The sequence below is a fragment of the Synchiropus splendidus genome, chromosome 9 (genome assembly GCF_027744825.2).
Source record: "Synchiropus splendidus isolate RoL2022-P1 chromosome 9, RoL_Sspl_1.0, whole genome shotgun sequence".
Taxonomy (NCBI): Eukaryota; Metazoa; Chordata; class Actinopteri; order Syngnathiformes; family Callionymidae; genus Synchiropus; species Synchiropus splendidus.
Genome location: NC_071342.1, coordinates 19,838,350 through 19,854,483, shown reverse-complemented (window position 1 = coordinate 19,854,483; position 16,134 = coordinate 19,838,350). Strand labels below are relative to the sequence as shown.

The 16,134-nt window shown below is 43.1% G+C and overlaps 2 protein-coding genes across 3 annotated transcripts; one reads left to right on the top strand and one right to left on the bottom strand.

Annotated features, from left to right (window-relative positions):
* The first annotated feature begins 261 nt into the window (after positions 1-261).
* pcbd1 (pterin-4 alpha-carbinolamine dehydratase/dimerization cofactor of hepatocyte nuclear factor 1 alpha) lies at positions 262-2,779 on the top strand. The gene is made up of 4 exons (XM_053874215.1): positions 262-421; positions 1,030-1,161; positions 1,232-1,312; positions 2,561-2,779. The coding sequence occupies exons 1-4, from the start codon at positions 419-421 to the stop codon at positions 2,651-2,653; spliced, it is 309 nt and encodes a 102-aa protein (XP_053730190.1). The 5' UTR covers positions 262-418; the 3' UTR covers positions 2,654-2,779.
* Positions 2,780-3,024: 245 nt separating this feature from the next.
* On the bottom strand, positions 3,025-15,184 carry sgpl1 (sphingosine-1-phosphate lyase 1). 2 transcript variants are annotated; one of them, XM_053874212.1, is made up of 14 exons: positions 15,049-15,184; positions 13,097-13,262; positions 11,700-11,767; positions 10,893-11,040; positions 10,718-10,797; positions 9,626-9,754; positions 9,466-9,554; positions 8,385-8,493; positions 8,219-8,317; positions 7,996-8,142; positions 6,097-6,335; positions 5,878-6,024; positions 5,691-5,811; positions 3,025-4,216 (listed from the first exon to the last, which is right to left on the bottom strand). In XM_053874212.1, the coding sequence occupies exons 1-14, from the start codon at positions 15,058-15,060 to the stop codon at positions 4,073-4,075; spliced, it is 1,698 nt and encodes a 565-aa protein (XP_053730187.1). In that variant the 5' UTR covers positions 15,061-15,184; the 3' UTR covers positions 3,025-4,072. The 2 variants fall into 2 exon arrangements, with proteins under 2 accessions (XP_053730187.1, XP_053730188.1); XM_053874213.1 differs by lacking the exon at positions 15,049-15,184 and adding an exon at positions 13,360-13,447.
* Positions 15,185-16,134: the final 950 nt, after the last annotated feature.

Genomic DNA, 16,134 nt, shown 5'->3' with positions numbered 1-16,134 from the left:
TATACTACATTTCCCATGAACCTTGTGGGCCGTAGTGCTCGAGCTTCACCGACAAAGTGAGTTTTCTTTATACATTGTAGATATTTTTTTCTTAAAATGAAAAATAAAAGTTAGACTTTTGTTTTCTGCAGATTGCAGAATCACCGAATTTAAATGGGCTCTGCGTTCAGTTTCACAATTCGTCCAAGTTGATGTTTAAACGTGACATAATACCTCGGTATTTTTTGCTCCGTGATCGCCAGCGGTGGGGATTTTTGCTCAGGCGCCGTGGGAGGCTACTCAGTGAGGCCCTACCCTGCTGCTCGTGTGTGCACAACTGCTTCACTCCAGCTGCCCCCCTGAACCCGCAGCTGACTCGCGCGTCTGTGGGAGTCAGAGAGAGGAGGATCTCATCCGCGCTTGAAGACAAACCTCAAATATGGTGAGCACTGAACTTTTCTTCAGCCCCCCCCTCACGTGACACCTGTTGACGTTTTGTGTTCCTAAACGGGGCGTCACCACACACGTAGGGATCCGATTTAACAACACACACTGTGTGTATTCAAAACTAAATGACTTTGTTTTAGAATATAAATTGTCATTGCCGCGTGTTTGACGGCCTCCGCCTTCCAGGCGTGTTGGATGAACGGTGTGTGTGTGTTTAGATGCGCTCATCAGATATCAGCCGATTACACCGTTGCTATGATACCGACTGAGGTCATCATGTGATGCGGAGTGACATCCTGTTTGTCATCCGCAGGACCTTTAAATGTCAGTGTTGTGAAACGTGCAGCTTTCAGTCAGAATTCCAAATGGAAATGAGTGCGTTAATTCATGTGACACAACGTCATGTGTCCAGGCCAGAGACCCACAGGCCCCGCCCACCTCCACTCCACACACACCTTTGAACCAGCTCGTTCTGAAACAGCGGAATGTTGCTTTTCACTGCTGCCAGATGGGATTTTCGGCAGCCAATCAGAGTTTGTGTGGGTGAGGCTGCCCCCCGCTCTCTGACCTCAGCGCTGACCCATGTGTTCTGTGCCTCCGCAGGCCGGGAAGATCCAGAGTCTGACTGAGGAGGAGAGAGCCCACCTTCTGCCGCTGCTGCAGAACGCTCAGTGGATCGAAGTGGTCGGCCGTGACGCCATTTACAAAGAGTTCATCTTTAAAGACTTCAATCAGGTGGCACATCCCGAAAAGCACCAGTCAATATGCCACTCGTATGAAAGACTGTCTGATCGTCTTCCCTCAGGCTTTTGGCTTCATGTCCAGAGTGGCGTTACAAGCTGAGAAGATGGATCACCACCCAGAGTGGTTCAATGTTTATAACAAGGTAATATCTGCTGTGGACTGAACAAGTATGGCCTCTGCTCGACTACATTTCAAAGCAGCGTATGTGATCTCTAGTTTAAATTTATCATGGAGTTTGTCCATAGTGAAAATCAAAAGCTCAAAAAGAAAAGTGGATTTAAGTCGGCAGTTGCTCTGTAAGAAAGAGACCTGTTTGATTCAATCTTGAGAGACGATGGATTCCAAGGAGTTGAAGGTTTAAAAATGTGGTTTTATTAGGGGTGGGATTCGATTAAAAAATTATCTAGTTAATGAGAGAATTTGTGTTTATATATTATAATGAATCTCAATTAATCGCAGTTTAATGGTATAAGAATATTTGCCACAAGAAGCCACATTTTTCAACAATTTGAATGAATTTGGTATATTACTGAATCAAATGATGGAGCCATACATATGTTTACACAACAAAATATTGTTTATTTTGTATCAGTTTGACAACAGCTCAATAAATCATGATGGTGGCTATAGTCAAGTTTTTATATCACCTTATTTAAACTAAAGCTCTTTTCACGTCTTGAAAATATTGGTATAAGAATTTTAATTCTATAAGAATTTCAAATACATTTAGAGTAGAGGAAACCCTGGTCACTGTGTAGCGAAAAACATCCCTGAACAAATGCAAAATTTGTTCAGGGATTCCTCCATGTTTATTGTTGTTGTTCTCATCCTAGCTGCCACGTGTCTTGTGCATCAGTGTGATCAGTGGACCAGGAACTCCTGCACTGACAAAGGTTCCCTGTTGTCTGGAGAGAAAACTGTTAAGTTATTAAATGATTTTTTTTTTGTAATTAACTTGTTAAAAGACACATGTTTTATTATAAAACAGTGATTTTCAACACTACAGAATCTCTCTGCCAACAAAAGTAGCTTCCAGGGAAAACCAGGACAAAGGACCTTGCTGTTCAGAGTGGAATTCCAAAAAAAAAAAAAAATCAAATGAATTTGACATTTATAATGAAATAATCTTGGTTATATCACAATTAAAATTTCTGGTTTCAGAATGTTTAAATATAGTCAAATCTGTACTGTACCATCCATCAGCTCAACCTAGGTTATGACATCACACTGTGCAATGAAAAATGTCCCCCATGAAAGGAAGTATCTATGTGACTTATCTGTGTCTCAGTCTTTTTTTCTCCTGTAGTTAATCCATTCAGATCAACACGCTGAAGTCCAAGTTGACGTATGATCAGTAAACATGAACTTTGTTCTTTCGTCTTCCGCTCAGGTGCAGATCACTCTCAGCACACACGACTGTGGGGGTCTCTCCCAGCGCGACATCACCATGGCCACCTTCATTGACCAGGCCTCGCTCATGTGACCAACACACTGTCATCATTCCAGTGAGCTCCTCCGATAGAGGGCGCCTTGTACCAAACAGTCTGAGTCTCTCTTCGTTCTAAAGTCTATTGCTGCCTGTGTTTTGTTATTAAAGTGTGCAAATTAATCACTTCTGGTTGAGGAAAGTGAATCAGACTGAATGAACTTTGTTGGAAACACCGGTGAACATCGGGTGTCCAACTGCAGTGGAAATCTTTAGTCAGAAAACTTCATTTTAAATCACTTACAATTGTAGAAGAAGTAGCATTCCCCGACTTCCTGAGAGCGTAAAGGGCTGAATTATGCAAACATCTGAGCAGTTCACGAATCTTGCTGATCCACTAACATATGCTGCAAATAATGTTGGACAAGGGGTTTCATGGTCAATTTTATTTAAAATATACAAGTATTCTTGATGCGTCTGTAAACCAGGCACTGACTGAACGCTGGTAAACTTTCAATACAACCTAATCCAAAGTTCCACAAATACATTCATCTCAGAACCTCCTTTAAAAACACAAGTGATTGATCCACAGTGGTCACACATTCATCGGAAAATTGTCAAATATTAATATCAATTATGTATCAACAGGGGAATTAGTCACATATTGCACAAACAAATGTCACGAGGAGAAACTTCAACAAGCAGGGGAGGCGAGGAAAGAGACTTTTGGTACGCCGGGATGAGTCCGGCGGATGCATCCAGATACTCTTATAAAAATTACAGTCGATGTGTAAGAACACTTGCGTGTGGTTAAACGCCCTTGGCTGAGACGGAACATCCAAGATGAAGTTAAAAAAAAACTGTTGAATGATTGTGTTGAGGTAGATTAAATCAGGACACGATTATAAAAGCTATTCGGTGTTGAACACAAGAATTGGCTGTGTGGAACGTGAACGGATGCTTTTAATCCTCAGTAGAATTTTCCTCTTTGCGGTGATGAGAATGAACGGGATCCGTGCCATGACACAGAGCAACTGAAATAATCGCCGTCAAGTGCTGCAAAACTCCCAACCATCATACATTTGTAGTTTCAAGTGACTCAGAGACTAACCAGGTTCCAGTCTCTGGTTGCAGTGCTTTTGTCAGACCTGAGCCTGAAGCAGTACACGAGGGCTGAAGCTAGAGGTCAGCAGAGCAGCTCTGACGTTCTCAGTGGTCTGGTTTTCTTGCTGAATCATCAGAGATTGCAACACTGCGCTGGCAGGGAGCTGAAATGTTCAGGCGTCTACATGCAGTCAGTACAGTCAGTTGTGATATTGAAATGAACTCCCCAAGCACAAAAACAAGATTAATAAATCAGACTCTTTTAGTCCATTAAATTAGTTTGTGCTTCTAAAATCTTTGAGAATGCAGGATAAGGCAACGATGGAAGCTGGAGGAAGTTTTCCCTGCGTGCGGCGAGGCCCGGTCTTGGCCTCAGTGGGCTTTGCCATTACCGTTCATGTGGTTGCTGTTGGTCTTGGGCACCTCAGTGCTGTAGAGACAGTCCAGAAAGCCCCTGGAGATCTCCGTCACCATGGACCTGTCTGGGATGGACTGGGCCATGCCGTAGATGGCGCCCTGCGGCAGGAAAATTACAAAACATTTCACTGCATCTGTTGAATTTTAGGTTAAAAAAAAACAAAACAAAAACAAGACAACACATCAGTTAACCAACTGAACTACAGCCAAAAAAAAAAAACTATAGAGTAAGAACAAGCTATTTTAATTACATTTATTGAGCAGTAAACAATTACAAAAAACCCCTTTTAAAAAAAGTCAAGCAAATAAATATGCAGTAGTTAGAGGAGTATTAGGTAGGTAATAAAATAATTAGAATTATCTTTAGTCATGTATGAATGTGTTTTGCACAGTGAGTCACGGGTGAAATCCATATTTACTGAACAGCTTACAAGACTCTAAAAAGACTGCAGTTTCAGTCTAATTTTTTTTTGAGTCAATATGCAGACTCATGACCCAAGAGATCCTCTGGCTCCTTCTTGAAGCACAAACACACATCAGCTTTTCCATCCAAGTCCCTTCCTCCCCGTCTCCATAGTAAACAGCCCGTCACATGGCGAAGCTTGAACACTGTGATCTCTGTGGCTCACGATATAAACAAGCATCGGATATGATAGTTTTTAGAGCTCTTAAATTAATATTACATTTTGTATTGAGTCAAGTACATATTTAATGCTCTTCGGGCCGTATAAAATTACGAGAGGCTGGATTTGGCCCCCAGACCCTGGGTTTGAGGCATAATCATAGTTATTTTAACTAACTAGTAAGTAACTAAAAACTAATACAAATCGTCCATGAAAGCAATGAACTAAAACCTGTCATTTTAAGCCCCTGTAAAAGTAGGAAAAACTATAAATAAAAAACTACATTACTAAAGAAACAAGCTGTTGTAAGACAAACAAAAAGAATTTAAAAAATATGTTTTCAGTGAAAGTGTTTGAGCTGATGACATGAAATACAACATGGAGACCATGTCAACTGAAACCTGTCCAGATCATTATTATTTCTATTAACAGCAGCAACAACGATAATACTAAATATGTGTCCTTCTTTCTGGCCAACTTGTCATTCTGAAAACGACCCAGATTTCATTTTTAACACCAGAACCAGGACAGTTTGTCTGCTAAACATCATGAAGTATTTAGCAGCGACACCGCAGACGGCTGCCGGGCAGAATTCCCACCTCCAGAACACAACATCACTGTCTCTTGTGTACACACAAGCAGACAAACAACACGTCCCAGCGCATCACTTGACAGAGCCAATGAGCTCCAACACAAACAGACATTTGGATGTGAATCAAAATGTCAACCTCTCGGCTCATGATGAATTGCAAAAACAAGACCTGAGGAATGGTAGGAGGAAGTAAATGATGGTGGAAAACACTTCAGCATCAAATTAACAGCTGAAAAGAGACATATTAATGAGTTAATTGGCTTTAAACACTTTTCCTTTCACTCATGTCTCATTGTTTTCTACTTCTGTGAGCTGTAGTCGCTGCCTGTGTGAGCCTGAATTCAGGACGTTGCCTCACCATTCCTGTGGTTTTCTCTTTGGGGTTCTTCATGATGAGGCCCACTTCCTCCCTGACATCTCTGACAAACTGCTCCACCACGCCCGGCTGCGTGTGCAGGACGGTGCAGCAAATGTGGATGCTGACAGGAGAGGCCATGTTAGTCCTGCTGCTTGAAAACATTTGAGCTGGTGGGACTCTCCTCTACCTGGAGGGGTACTGCAGCGTGTTCAGGTTCCAGCCCTTCGCCGTCAACCCGTTTGACAGCCGGAAAATGTCAAAGACGTCGGATCCGATGGCCACGACAGACACTTCAGGATTCCCGAAGACGAACACACCATTGATCTTCCGAACCCTGCAGAGAAAATAATGCATCAAATCCATGCCGGTTCGTGAGGACGGCGTTACGCAGACCCGGGTGGCTCACTCGGTTTTGATCTTGCGTGCGGCACTGATGATCTTCCTGGTGGCGTCGATGTAGCCATTCTCTCCCATGTGCATCATGGTGGCCCAGCAGGCTGCGATGATTCCCCCGGGCCTGGATCCAGCTATAGAGGGGGAGGCGTAGATCCCACCCTGCCAGTCCGGAGCCACGAAGTACTGGTGGTGACGGTACTTTTTGTCACTGTAGAGGATCACGGAGGAACCTTTTGGAGCGTAGCCGTACTGGAGGGATACACAATGGTCACTTGTTGGTGTTCAAACTGACAGCCACTTGCATCAAGTGGACTAAACTATGAGTACATCAGCTTGGACACGAAGACTGATCCTGTCTTGCTGCTACTCTAACGTCAGTGTGGTCTCCACCCTTCCTGCACTCTCCTCTTCATCTCATCACCACCTCTTCTCTGACATCCATTCGCTACTAATGACTTGGTCTTGACCTTTTTGTGTGCCTGTGTGTTTCATATCTTTCTTTATGTTATCTGTGGATGTGGGAACTTTCACACGTGAGATAAACCGCAAAGCGCAATCCTAAAATAAACATAAATGTTATCATTACAAACAAAGACGAGATCTTTCTCCCACCACTGCCAAGAGACACTTCTGCTCCCAGTTATTAATAATAAATAGTCAAGGTAATAAAACACTGCCACCTGGCTCGTGACTTGATCCTGATGCAAGGCAGGAAGAAGGTTAGAGCCCGAGCACGCTCATTATACAAGTAAACATTGCATTACCAAAATCTCAGATTCTTAAAGTTCAGATTAGACTCAAATTAACTAAGTATAGATAAAGACTAGGGGTGAAACGAGGTGAGTCAAGGATGAGAATTCAATTTGATTTTAATACTTTTAAGAAAACTAAAACTGACAAAACATGAGTTTTACTTAATTGAGTCACGAAACAATGGAGGAGAACATTGATAGGTCTACAACTTCTGCCCTTAGATCAACGTCTTATCATATATAAATAAAGCTATAAATGTCCTTTCCCCCCCGATTGTCCGGCACAGAAAACTATATACAATACAGAGTCTTCTTGTGAGTATAAATCAAAACTGTTGTCAATTGTTCCATCACAGCCCACAAATTCAGTGTCATTATGGTAATGTGGCATTTGTGCTTGGTAGGTTTTTCTTGCCATCTCACTGCTGCCCCCACAGGTCACAGATCTCACAGGGCTTCTTTCCGTGGGTTCGGTTTAACTTCAACAAGAAGGATCATGAGACCACAACACACAACGGATAAGCAGTGCACCTATCAAATAGAAAAATAAAGGCCTGACATTTAACCAAGGTCTCAGAGTCACTCCTGACTGAAAAGCAACCTGTGTGAAGTGGTGTCACATGTGTGCAGTAGCAAGCATATGGAACACTGAATTTTTTAAAAAACGCATCAAACTCATGGTGACTACTTTTATAGAAAAAAATGCAGGACATTTAAAAAACCTGATGGAGTGTGAATATTGTCACCATTATAAAGTAACTATTTTCAATGTTGACGGTGTTTCAAAGGAGACCGATGTTCCCCCTCCCATGTGACGTTCCAAAAGCAGGGGCTGGGGTTAGGACGTGCTAAGGTCCATTTGAAATTGGTTGATATGTGATGCATTCGGAGCGGGAATGTGTTGGGTCTGGTGTCTGAAGTCTGACCTGGTTCTTGGTCACAGCTGAATCAGTGTATCCCAAGGCTCTCGATAGACAGTGATTCATGAGTCTTAACTGGTTAAAATCTCTTGTGTTGTACTGGAAGCCTTAAAATCTGAGATTCTATTTGTACTGCATTAGCCACGACCAATAGAGGCTTTAGTTTCCACTCCACTGCTAGAATTATTTGCCTAGTCATGCAGCAGTCTTGGATTGGGTGTGACGTTCAGTCCTCACCTTGTGTGTGTCTGCGGAGATGCTGGTCACACCTTTCACGCTGAAGTCAAACGGTGCGAGTTTGTAACCACACTTGGCCATGAAGACGATGAGAAACCCGCCCAGGCAGGCGTCCACATGCAGCGGGAGGTTGTAGCGCACTGCCAGCTGAAACACACAGGTGAAAGTGTCACAGAAGAACTTCCTCTTTCCAAACTGAGCAAAGAATAAATTCCCTTCTCACCTTGCCTACTTCCTCAATTGGATCCATGATGCCGTGTGGGAACTGTGGCGCCGAGCACACCAGCATGGCCGTGTTCCGGCTGATGGCTCTCTTCATAGCCTTGTAGACAAGCAGAGGCCCAGCGTGAGTACCGTGCATCAGCCATCAAGGAAAACTCCAGTCTCACCTTCACGTCTACTTTCATGGTCTTCTTGTCCAGTGGGATGTGGACAAGCTTCATTCCAAAGTAGTGTGCTGCCTTGTCGAAGGCGGCATGTACGCTCACTGGTGCCAGTCTGACATGACAGAAGACACGGGTGAGATGTCAAACTTAAAATATTCTGTTGAGTCCTGACAAGGAGACCAGTGACCTCCCTGCTGCGCCACAAATGTTCTATACCAGTGATTCTTAATCATTGGGTCGGGCCAGCGCCTTCTAAAAGCCCCTAAAAGTTTTTTTTCTTTTACACCTTTGGGCCATGAGATGCTGAGTTGTAAAGCACAAGCCACGTATGGTGGCAGTAGTGTGTCACTGAAATGACTTGACAGCTGTAAATCTGTGATAGTTAACAACTATGGAGAAGTTCATGAAAAGTGACGACACCGTAAAAAAAAACAGTAAAAAATGATTATGAAAGCAACTGTTGAAGCAATTTTGAAATGGTACTTATCGATACTTTTATTTACACTTCACTAATATCTCCTTTGGAGTTTAAATGAAATATATTATTTTTATTTTGATAATTAGACTTGGTTTTATTATGTTGATTTTATTCAGTATTTTATTCAGTTTTTCCAATTTTCAAGGACATTTTTTCCTTTTTTCTGTAGTAAATTTCATGACGATGACTAATAAATATCTTTGCGATGATCAGATGGTTTCCTGTCATTTCACAAGGTTTTGCTTTGTTTACGTGTAAGTAGGCTAAATCTGGTTATAGATCACAAATGAAATCAAGGTGGGCTCCGAGATCAAAAAGGTTCTATACAGCAAACCATTGCCTCAAAAACTATCCAAATGAAACGCTTCATGTCCTCCTTCATCTGAAGAAGTACGAATTATCTACCAGAGCGAAGGGGTTTTCTATTGACTGAGCAATATTATTTCTGAATTAAGACTTGGGGAACAGTTCCAATGGCACAACTGAGCAGTTGACAGATAAACAAGAGAACCAGCAGAACATGTAGTACTAGCTCCGCGTGAGGACAGTTTGATATTCCCGTGCACATTAGCTGAAATATTAAAGGTCTGAGGGAGCTCGTCTTACATTTCTGGGTATTTGACACCTCGCTCGTACGCCATGTCCCGGTACGCCTTGCAGGCCATCAGGATACTCTCGGTCCCCCCAGAGGTGACCTGAACCGCGGAGAGCACAGCTTTCAGGATCATGTACTGGAACACTGACAGGCAATGATGTCGGGACTCACTGTGCCGCAGGAGTTGGGGCCCCCGCGGAAAAGAGTGCAGGCCATCCTCACCACCTCGGCCTCCATCTTCCTCACGCCGGGGAAGATGTCTGGGTGGAGGGGGTTGCTCCATGCAAAATCCCCATACACCTAGAGACCAACAAAGGTCAGCCATAAACACCAACAACCGACAAGTTTTGCGGTTGATTCCATGAAAGGAACTTCATTATACATTTCCAACTGATGGCATCACAGTGACTCAATAAACACTTGCAGGTTTGAGAAAAACCTCAGACATTGTAAAATTGAAATTCAACTTCAGTTGAAAGCTGTTTTTTTGCTTTCTTTTGAAGCTTTCCGCAATGACTCTGCGTGCCCACTCAAGTCAGACGTGACTCAGACTCAACTCCCAGATCAATCACACTAATCTCATGATCAGACTTGTGTGTTCTGCGCGGTTACACCATGAAACATCATCTTCTGCTCACACCAAAACCTCACACTTCCTTCCTTCCAGACTTCTTCCTTTGCCGTGTTTTCTCCTTCAGACTTTAAGGAGAGCGAGATGAACTAACTTGACAGTAAACATTTACAGTTGTGTTTCAAGAATGAATGAATGAATGTCGAACTAGAATTTCAAGTCCCCTCGTGTCAGAGGAGCGACCTACTTACTTCCTGCTGAGGACAGACTTCAAACTTACTAATACCACAGACCAGATCACGTAAAAAACACAAGTCAACAGCTCTCAGAGACTGCAGTGTTTCAAGTTCCAATTCAAGTGAAGATTAAGCAGAAGTGACGCCAATTAATCAGGGAACATTTTTAACATAAAATTTATTATAATAATAATTATAATTATTATATTAAAATGTGTATATTATATTTTATATTTTTTCGAGTACCACCCATAATTTTTAGCTTTATCTCACCAGTTTCATATCCAATTGACCACAATGTCTCAGATTTTTTATGGCATTTCGATTTGACCACATTTAAATGTAATCTGTGCACACAAACTCAAACATCAGGGTGGATGAGCAAACTCTTTGCTGGATAACAACAACACTTTTTGTGAGTTTTTGTACCGTCCTGAAAGAAAACACTGAACACACCTTCACCAGAAGTTTAGTCAGCGTCTCATCGCCCCAGTAGACTGCACCTGAAACGCAGCCTTTCTCCCAGCGCACCTCATCTGCAGCGACATGTCAGATCTTAAAACCCGCTCGTGAGTCACACAAAGAGCCGGGCACTGAACGGCTGATTCCTCCTGCGGTGGAGCTTACTCACTCAGAGTCTGGTACTCTCGGATTTTGTCCAGCACTTGGTCCTGTGTGAGGCCTTTTGAGGGCAGCTTTGTGGCGTAGCTCATCCCAGCCTTCAGGGTGCACAGGCTGGTAGACATGTCATCCAACGCCTTGTTCAGCTGACTCTGAATCTGTCATGAGAGGAGAAAGAGCTTCTCAACAAAGTGGGATTGAATACATTTTGAGGGAACACTGCATGAGAAGCAAAGAATAAATTGATCCAAGCATGTTTTCGATCCCTGGGCTTCCACCTAGTTTCCTGTAACACTACACTGTGCAGGTAAACATGCTGACAAGAAAGTGTTACAGAGCCTCTCACTGGTGACAAATCTAACCTCTGAAAGAGAAGACGAATCTTTTGGATACCCACAATCTTTCCGTTATAATTCGCCTTGTCAAAGTTATGGAACTACTCTCTCTCTCTCACACTGATTCCAGCTCAACACCTGTGTGTTCCCAAGACAAATAAAATAGGTTCTGGGGTCAGCTCCGGAGAGCTTCTCCCAGTTGGGCTCGCTCGGATCATCTCCCCAGGCAGGCAACTGAGCAACAGACCACACAACACACCAACAGAGCCTCCTTCTTAGTTACATTCAGCTCAATTCCTGTTACATTCTGATCAAATCTGTGCGACAGTGACATGAAAAAATACAAGCTCCTTAACTGATCACAAGTGTTTGACATGATGTGTGCCAAAGGTCCTGCTGTGTTTCTTCACCCTGCAGTCATGTCAGCATGACTCATAAAGAGGAGCATCAGATGATAGGGGTGAGAGGGAACAGACACCTACCGCCCCGCCGACGAAGGGTATTTTGCGGATGAGTCGGAAACATTTCTTCTTCACTCTGGACTTGAGGCCTGTGAGTCCAGATGGAAGAAAGACGTCAGCTGTGGTGAAATGCTGGCACGCAATTGACCGCAGACATTAGAAGCAGCTGATCGTGCTGGCACAGTCACAGAGAGGAAGGATGGCTCACAAAGCTTTGTCTCTAAGCCCAGTCCACACGTGCACTGAGGTTTGGGAAAACCATGAAAGGGTTTTACTTGACCAGGGAGAGGGATTAAAGCCAAAGATGATAGTCTCAGCAGAAATGGCTTTTAAAGATATAGCCTCTCGACTTTTTAGGTAGATAGGTTCAGTGAGCATCAACATAAAAGGGTCAGAGCAGGTGAAGAAAACACGATTAAAGAATGCAGGAATCGAAACAAGCCACCAAGCACGACATAAAACCACATCCTCGTCCGCTCTGCACTCATGACCGTGTATATTTACCACAAGTGTCAGGCAGAACTTAAATGTTATACAGTTGCACTTTCACATGCACTTTATGATTCACATTCTTAAGGTGCAATAAAGATATAATTTGAAGAGACAGCTTGGTGATCGCTTTCAGTTACAGCTGTACTTGGAGATGACCAGAGAGACCAGACGGCTGCTGCTCATTAGGTTGCGCCACGTTGGATCGTTCATTATGAGAAGCATTCAGATAACTGCTGGTGGGTGGCAGCACTGATCGGTGTCGGAGAGTGAAACAAATGTTTGCCAACTGAACTGACCCCAAATGAACTTAATCATCCGCTAGTGATGATAGACACTCGCGTGATGAATCATGATGCTTGTTACGACATATGAGGTTAAATATTGAGATGCAGTCAAAAAAAAAAATAGTCAGAATTTAGGTCTACAAGTAAGATCATGCTGGACCACTTACACCAGGCGAGTAATGCACTATTTCAAAGCAGCAATGCATAGTAACAGTGTAATAAATAATAAAAATACATTAGATAGATAGAAAATATTTTTTGCATTCTAAAGAATTTGACATGAGAGTCAAGGTGATATTATGTTTAAACCCCAGAAAATCTAATTAACAGGTGGGACAAAACCAAATCCATACAACCTCCTACTGGACTGAATAAATGCACATAGTATTATATGGCTAAGTCACTGTCTCAAACTGCTTCTTTAAAGTCCCCACTCACCCGTCTAGATTTAAATTCATGATGTCTGCATATTACGGTTGGATTGCATGGCCTTATCAGTCAGCATGGTTTAACAGAACTAATGTAGTTCAAATGAATCTAAATCGGAATTAAGAAGCCTCTTATCTCACAAAGAGAGTGGACCAAAGGTGCAGCTGTGAAACAGTGATATGTTATCGTGTTGCATCGTGTGTGACAGATTACTTTCTTGCTGGAAAAGGAAGCTGTGGGCCCAGACTACTCCGAGTGTTGTGAGGACCGAGGCTCCGATGATCTGCCACGGCTCCAGGTCGGCGCAGTGCGAGTTCACCTGCCGCCGGCCTTCCTCCAGGTACAGCAGCAGCATCTCCTTGTACGTCTCCAAGGCACTCTGGATCAAAGAGAATCAAAGCACAAGTGAAACACTGGTTATGTAGAGGCACATATAACCACTTTCAGTACATCTAATTATTTTTTTTTAAACCTACCGCGGATGACATTGTTAGCCCTACAGAGTAGCTGAAACTCTGAGTGGTTACAGGAGCTTCGCCCTCCAGGTGAGACAGATGGAGAAGTTGGGAGCTGACTGGGCGACTAGCTTTAGACTCCGCCCCTTCGGCAAAGAGGGAGTTTCCTAATCTCACAGATCAACCCAGATTGTAGATATTCTTTCAGTAAAAGCTGAAGTGACGTCATCTAGAGGTCCAGATGTGAAGTATTGTAGGATTTGCACAATGAATTTTGAGGCTGTTTCATAAGCAAGACGGTGATTATGCTATCTTTATGACACAATGGCAGGACGTCTGATAACATGTGTCACTTGGCACCTCAGCCACAATCAGATGAAGAAAAGACAAAGGTTCAAAAGTTAAACCCTCGCAAATGACAGCTTGACAGAGCGGAATTCACAGTTTTGTTGCATTACTTTACACTGGATGTAGATTTATTATGTCAGAAGTGTGTCAGTTGGCTCCACCCATGTGCACCTGCCTGCCGAGATACAGGTTTGACGGGATTAGGACACACTTGACACAGAGGGGAGCTGCAGCGAAACAACACACGTTGACTCTGAACCCTTTTTTATCCATGGCCAATTAAAATACATCAGACTTTGGAGCACTCACATGTCCACACAGGCTCTTCCTGCTGCAGTCAGACACATTTCTGGGTCCACCCACGCTTTTCAATGGCGATTTCCAGCCTCAGGAAAGCGAACACCAAGTTCACACAAAGACTCTTGAGCCAGTATTGTTTTACCCTTTGTTCCTCTGCTGCCCCTCAAACAACATTGGGCTATTCTGTAGGAACACCTTTTGTTGTCCAAGAGACCAGTTCTCATGGCCATGCATTGTGTACGTTCCTAGTTGGGAGCCCCTCGATGGCCGCTCGGCTTTACATCAATTTGAAACGGTCAACGCTGTTCATAAGATCAACAGAAAATTGGACAATCCACACATTTTTAGTGAAAAATATTCTTTGCGATGGAACCATTGTCTAAGACAAATGTATTTAATACGTGACAAAAGCCCACTCTAAGCATTTACAAAGCAAACTGTCTCTTAGCAAAAAGAACAACGCTGTGTTAAATAAAAGTTCTTCAGTTTCACACCATGCAAAGTGAGTCCAAAGAGTCCAATTCAAATAGTTCACCCATATTAAAGTCACATGACAGCAATGCGTTTGAGGCTCTACTGTACTAGATTTAATAACATGGAAAACTCTCTCCTTCAATGAGCACCATAACTCACATCCAGAGACAAAGCAACAGGGCAGCTCTCTTGTGGCTTGAGCCACGCTTTGTCTGAACTTCCTCAAAACAGGATTTCTAAATTTAAGCTACAATAAAGAATGGACGCTTCAAGTATTCTAAACTTGACGAGTGAAAAATCACAGGCGTGAGATAAAGATCAGAAGCTGCTGTTTCTCCCATCAGGTCAACATTCGGAATGACTTCTCATGCCAGGGGTCAAAGTGCTGACTTTCGTAAGCAGCCATAAATCTATAACATACGTCTTTTATATCAAAGGTCGCCGAGGACTGTGGTTGCTGGAGCATCTTGCGAGCAAAACAAGCAGTTGCCTCACGCCGACAAACAAGTCCGAGCCCCCGGAGAGCTCTTCCAGGAGCTTTCCTTCACAGCCGTTAACTTTGCGGTGATACAGTCAAGCTTCACCTACCCAGTAGTCCATGTCGCCCGGGAAACTTTCACCCACTTTTCGTCTACAGAGCCACACGAAAGTCACCTCCAGCGGTCCGCCTCATCTACATGCTACTACCAACACAGCCGTAAGCTAACTGTGATTGTTGAGGAAGTAGCGCGCGGCGTCTGCGCAGTCTGCGCAAGCTCCGATCTGACAATCATACGGTGCGCTTTAGCGTGTGAAAATGACAGGCCCTATGATATGTAGATTTGATAATGAACGGCGAGGCGTTACGGGTTTAAATCTGCCAAACATGTGGCTGGCTTCTGGACAGGAAACGTAGCCTCGCATATCATTTGTAGATCTATTATTAACGCAAGCCACCAAACTCTCCGTGGCTTCAGCGTCGAATAACAAGTAGTTTAAATGGACAAGATATTGAGTTTTATAGCTCATTTAGGTTTTTTTCCGATTTCCTTTCTGCCCAGTGCTGACAGGTTGCACGACAGTAAAACCTGACTGTCCACGGTTGATGGCGATTATTTACTGTCCATCCATTTGTACGATTTTTAAACATAATTTATTATTGTCTATGTATTATGTATTTACTTATTACTACATATATCTTATTTATTTATGCCATGATATATCTTTATGTATTATGGGAAATATTATATTTATTTGTCTTGTGTTGTTTGATACCTTGTGACTTCACTTTTTTTATGCTGATGCTTTGTGGACGACTTTGTTTGTTGTGTCTCTTAAATGTCTTTGGTCAGAATCAGAATCAGAATCAGAATCAAATTTATTGCCATGGTCAGTGGGGAGCCAACCAACTAGGAAAGTGTTTTGGAATAAAGTGCTGACAATAAACATATAAATGAATAAATAAATAAATAAATAAAATAGAATAAATAGAATAACAACAAGGCTGTTCACGAATTCAACAGCCTGATGGCCGAGGGGAAGAAGCTGTTCCTGTGACGGGAGGTTCTGGTCTGGATGAACCGTAGCCTCCTGCCAGAGGGAAGAGGAACAAACAGTCCATCAGTGTGTCAGTGTCTTGTGTGTTGTCAATGGTGGCAGCGACACGTTGAATTTCCCCGCTGTGGCACTAATAAA

Excerpts from the sequence above, each read along its gene's own strand:
- sgpl1 (XM_053874212.1), bottom strand. Across the intron at positions 8,143-8,218 it reads CAATTGAGGAAGTAGGCAAG|CTGGCAGTGCGCTACAACCT; the intron begins GTGAGAAGGGAA and ends TGTGTGTTTCAG. Across the intron at positions 6,336-7,995 it reads TCTCCGCAGACACACACAAG|TACGGCTACGCTCCAAAAGG; the intron begins GTGAGGACTGAA and ends GTATCCCTCCAG.
- pcbd1 (XM_053874215.1), top strand. Across the intron at positions 1,162-1,231 it reads TCTTTAAAGACTTCAATCAG|GCTTTTGGCTTCATGTCCAG; the intron begins GTGGCACATCCC and ends GTCTTCCCTCAG. Across the intron at positions 1,313-2,560 it reads GGTTCAATGTTTATAACAAG|GTGCAGATCACTCTCAGCAC; the intron begins GTAATATCTGCT and ends TCTTCCGCTCAG.